Raw genomic sequence first — 5529 nt, 5'->3', positions numbered from 1 at the left:
GGGGAAGAATCTAAGCTATATAAGAACCTGAATGTAAAATCTTTTTTAAAGTTCCATTTCTCATCTATGTTTTCACGTAAAACATCTTATTGCAGAGTATCAACTTCTGTCTCAAAACTAGAGCTGTAGTTACAAGCTGATCTAATTAATAGCATGGCTAAACCCATTTTTTAAACGCAGACACTAAAGTAGAAATGTCTTCATTTATATACTCATCTCTTCACTTAGGATCTTTAGTTGTTACATAACTAAATGACAGCTTGAGTCTTCGTGCTCCGTTTTATGTAGTACTGTTTTAATTGTTCATATACAGTAGGTGCTGTAAATTCTTCAACTTTCTGCTATTTGAAGCGTCTTAATACCTAACATTTTTGTGCTCTTAAGTAAAAAACTAAGTGGAATTGTATATTTTTCTCAACTTTCCGAACTTCTCCTGGACAAGCTTCAAAATTTAATTCTAAATAAATGAACTTAATGTATTTTTCTAACTTTATGTGAAATGCTGATACTAGCTGTGCAGTAGATGCTGCTTTCTCAGTGCAGTAAAGTGTATTTCCATGTATTCAATTTTAAAAGAAGAATAGGTAATAAACCTTTTAATTTTTTTTTAGGATGAACTAGTATCCAGATCTAGAACACGCTATTATGCAAACTCTTTACAGCATAGAATTAAAAACCGGGTATGGCAGACGCTCTTAGTTCTTCTTCCGAAGCTTGACCAGGTATTGCTCTTCACTATGAATTCTTAAATAAATATCTACTTTCAAGAATAATGTGGTGTTGTGCAAACTGCATATGTTAAATTACAGCAAGGTATAAAAGGCATGTAATCTCTGTGGCTGATGTAGAAGTTTCGTGTAGTTTCATTCTTTTGGTCTGAAGTCATGGATTTAATGATGCATTTCTAAAGGTCACTGAAAACTGGGTCTTGGATTTGTGAATTACAGGAGACTAGATTGTTCCTGTTAAAGCTAGCTAAAGCTCTGAGCTGACTATCTGATATAAAGCTTTTCATTTAGTAAAAATGTTGCTACTTTATGAACACTCAGAAAATGAGAACTTTTAGTTTCATCTGATGCTTCTTCATAATAAATATCTGAAAAGTATAATAAATCAGATGGTTCTCAAATGTTTTCATTTGAGTATTAAAAATATTTCTAATATTATGATAAAGCTAAGAATGTTCTTTTATTTAGATTTTTTTTTTCATGGAAATAATTCTTAACAATATACAAAATGATCATCTGATCTTGTTTTCTCAGAATTTTTTGTGTGGAACCCTTGACAAAGTTTTTCAGGCTGGATTTGGTAACAATCAGGCATCTGTGAAATACTTCATAGAATGGATTGTTATTTTGAGTCTACATAAACACCCCCAATTCCTTAATAAATTCTGGGATTGCTTTTGCTATGTAAGTAAGAACTTTGGCATTTACTTGAAGATTAATTTGAACAAAGAGGGTACAGTTTGTCTTCCTATACCTTATTTTCTGTGTATTCCAATTTTCCTTTAGAAGCAGTGGGTTGTTGAGCAGATCAAGTTAACTTGGAAGTGAGTCTGAACTATAGTCTGAGACATTTAGAAATTTATGATACAGAAGTGGCTGAAGATAAGTGAATTCTTCCAGTTGAGAGATTTCCTTTTATAATGTACAACTCTGGGCAGAGTAGAGGTGCCCTAGTGAGTCAGAGTACTTTTTGCAGTCGCTGACAGAAGAACCATCAGGAACACATGGATGCCCAAGTTTCTGAGTTTGGGAAGATACTACAAAGTCACTTGTGGTTTCCACACCCAGCTTTTGCCTTCTGCATCTTGTTTGTCCGTGGGAACATGACTTGCATAACACGTATTCGATTTGCAGCTTTTGATACGGACTTCTTTCACGGTGGAGTTCTGTAATGTGATTCCAAAACTGGGGGCAAGGTTTGAATTATGGTACCTGAAAGTTGTGAAAGGGTTGACTGAGGAGAACTGACTTACTAGCTTTCATTGTCATGTCTTGGATTCTTCTTTAAGTAATTACCCATAAGAATTGACCTGTAGAAATAGTAATTATCTGTATTGATATCCTTGCATTTGTTAGCTTTGTACATTTAGACTGAGTAGCAAATGTATGCACTTGCATCTCCTCCAGTGTATAGGAAGACATTACTTGCAGTGGTGCCTCTGCTGAAGCTCACCACTCATAATAGTAAAATGTAGAGGTCTTCTGGCTTATCAAAGAGCCTTGTTGCTACTGTAGTTTTTTTAAAAAAGCCAAACAGTAGGACAAGAATTAAGATTAAATAAAAAAAATTGGAAAAACTGTATACATATGTATTTTCTCCAAAACGAGGCAGGTTTTTAATACTGCTGTGAGACAACATTGCTTGCTAGTGATGCGTGCTGTGGTTTGTTTGTTTTTTGTTGCCATGTTTTTTTTCTGCATAGGGGAAAAAACATCTCTTTCAGTTTACAACTTATACTTTTTTTTTAAGTGTATAAAGATGCCTTGTCATGCCTATCTGAACTGATGAAAAGTGCTATAAGGGATGTAACCTTTTCCTATTTCAGAGTTCCTTCCAGCAGCTCAGGCAGTTGGAGTTGCTATCATCTTAGCAGATGATAATCTATTGGATCTCATGCTGCTAACAAATGTACTGAATCACAGTGGGCCCATTCAAACAAACAGAGCAAGCAGAAAAGATGTGAATTTATGAAAAAGGAACACAGATTGTATTTTCAGAGGCTATCCTGGAAAACAGTGACTCTGAAAAGGTTTTCAGAATCATATTGAAAAATAAGCTGAACTTGAGCATCTGGTGTGGCAAAATGGATGAATAGGAACTGTCTCTGTAAACAGAAGTGGTGAAGAGAGTGTGGAAACTCCTTTCTTCTAGTACAGAACAGGGGTGAGGCTGATGCTAGGCTATTTGTTCTGCGTCCAGTACCCACATTTGTGATGACATGGAAAAGTGTGGGCACTGAAAAGAATTCGCAAGGTTTTTATTGGGTTTAGGGTTTTCCAGGGGGGGAAATACAGTGAATTCGGATGGAATTTTAGCTTATTTACAATGTTGTATACTTCATTCTGATTGATGTGTTAGTCAAAAGCAAATAACGTGTTAGGAAAAATGAAATCTTAATAATATGATCTTTATGTTTTAGTAAAATTTGCTGTGGAAACACATTTTTTTAATAGTGTTGTTGATATTGCATCTGCAGAACATGCTGTGAAAACTTATAGGGTATAAAAATGTTTTATGTATGCATATTTCTTGTTACATTCTCTTGCTTTAGGATGAAGAAAAGCTTAAAACAAGCATCTGCACATTTTTATCAGTGTTATCACACTTTGACATCGTTCTTCAAAATACCTCAGAGAAGGTAAGTTTGACCAAAAGTTTTAATTCTTTATTCAGTTGCACTGTATATGGAATTCTGAAATAAAAACGATTTTTGCAGCCTATTTTCAAAACCTTTTTAATACCTACTTCCTACTAAGGTATCCTTTGATATGGAAAACACTAACTCTTCCTGTCACCTCTGTAACATATTGGATTTATGATAATTAGCTAAATGGCAGATGTGCTGGATACATAGGGCCTGATTACCTGTGAGTGTTTCTAGAATAGCTGCTCGCTCCAGTTTTAACTAAACATGTGCCTGCACCTGGGTTTGTTTTTCTTGCTGATTTTGTTTAATCTGCATGAAATTGGCCAGAGATAACTTGGAAGAAGTTTATCTTCCTATAGAATAACAACACTCAATATGGAGTTCTTTGGCAATAGCTAGTCCATATTACATTTAGAATTCTTTATTTGGTGTTTTCAATTTTTTTAATTGAGCTTTAAAATAGAGGATGAAATACAGTCAGATTGGATCAACTACTTCACATCTGTAGCAATCCAGGCATTTCTGTTATTTTTTTAGTATTTGTAAGATCACCTAAGTGCGCCTAAGTGCTAGAAAATCAGAAGTAAATAGAGGTTTCTGTGTATTCAGAATAATAATTTTTAAAGCAAATTAATACATTTTTCAAACACAAGTGGGGCTGTAGGTCTGAGCCCTAGTGAGAAGGAAGGAAATCAGGACCATGTTCTGAAGCCTGTATTTGCACATATATGTACTGTTAAAGCTTTGGACTTTCTGAAAGGCTATTTTCTGAGGAAGCAACTGTTTCTTGGGCCACTCTTACTTTTCTACTTCTGAATGCTATGTTAAGACTTGACATAAATGAAATAAACTACTTTTTCTTTGCTTTTTTAGAAGCCAGCTTTGAAGAAAGCCCTCATAGTTGTTCTACAGTGGTGTTTCAACCATAATTTCAGCGTTCGACTTTATGCGTTAGTTGCCCTTAAAAAAATTTGGGGTATGTGCAGAATGTTGCATGTGGAAGAATTTGAAGCTCTGACACCAGTTATTGAATCTAGCCTTCAACAAGTGGAAAACATGCATGGCACAGGGTTAGTAACATTCTTCTGACTCAAAGCTTAACATTGTTCTTCTGAGCCGTTTGCAGCAAGTCTCATTTTCTAAAATAGCACTTGATAATTTCATTGGGGTTTTATGGGCTTTTTAACTCTGTTTAAAAAGAAACCAAAACTTGGAAATTGAAATGTAATTAGCAGCAAAGAAAATGAAGTGATAGTTCAGTGTAGCGTTACAGGGTGAAAGCACAAGAGGAGGAACTCAAGGCATGATTGAACAGTGCTTGTAGTTTAGAGGTGGGGTAAAAAAATACAGTCCGGAGTGCTTTATTTTCTTACCTGATGGCTTTTGAAGCAATAAAATTCATTCTTCCGAACTTCCTGATACCAGTAAATCTCAAATATAAAAACCCAAAATGTTTTTGGTGTTAATATTTGAAAAAACTTCTGTGGGAGAAAAATGGATAGAGTAACTAATTTGGGGTGATGATTAAATGAGCTTTACAGAAATGCTTTTCTGCTTACTGATTTGGAAATATAACAGTTCCGTTAAATTTTGTACTATCTATGTGTTTGTATCCTTTTCTAGCCCTGTTTTTAGGAGTTAATTAAAATTATTTAGAATTTCTGACAGTGTTGTCAGCCGGCATAAACTTGGGACTGCTGCTGACAGGCAGTTGTTTTTTCGTTTTGTTTGTTTGTTTTGAGAACATTAGTATTCATTTCCTCAATCAGTGTCACTGTTAAATCACCCAAGTTGGCACATCAAGAATCTGCATTGGTTTTGGGTTTTTTTGACAGCTAGAAGTTGTCACTGCACCATAGGCTAGTATTTGGTTTCCTTCAGAGGCCTAGATGGGATACTCTTGCTTGCCAAACTTGTCTCTTTTGATAATAGAATTTGGAGACATGGTACAGGTCTTTCTTGAAACAGAAATAAAACTATGTCCTGAATACTTTTTTTTTAAATGTGTCCTTAAATTGTTAAAAGTATTTTCTTTCCCATACAGTATATAGTAAATACAATCAGGTTGCCTTATTCCAATTTGACAATTTAAAAAAAAAAATCCAGTTCGTTGCTTTTTCTGTGCATCTTGTATTACTTTCTGCAATTGCAGG

General features: G+C 34.7%; 1 protein-coding gene across 1 annotated transcript in view; it reads left to right on the top strand.

The window, feature by feature from the left end:
* The window catches only part of TARBP1 (TAR (HIV-1) RNA binding protein 1), a gene marked incomplete at its 5' end in the record, with an annotated part of 18690 nt that overhangs the window by 6990 nt on the left and 6171 nt on the right, over positions 1-5529 (top strand). The window contains 5 exons of the mRNA XM_009700499.1: positions 612-722; positions 1263-1412; positions 3281-3367; positions 4250-4446; positions 4669-4685. Coding sequence (XP_009698801.1) covers positions 612-722; positions 1263-1412; positions 3281-3367; positions 4250-4446; positions 4669-4685 — 562 coding nt within the window. The remainder of the gene's footprint in view (positions 1-611; positions 723-1262; positions 1413-3280; positions 3368-4249; positions 4447-4668; positions 4686-5529) is intronic.

This window comes from Cariama cristata, unplaced genomic scaffold (genome assembly GCF_000690535.1).
Source record: "Cariama cristata isolate BGI_N322 unplaced genomic scaffold, ASM69053v1 scaffold4390, whole genome shotgun sequence".
NCBI classification, from domain to species: Eukaryota; Metazoa; Chordata; class Aves; order Cariamiformes; family Cariamidae; genus Cariama; species Cariama cristata.
The sequence above is the reverse complement of the archived record's forward strand: the minus strand, read 5'-3'. Positions and strand labels throughout refer to the sequence as shown.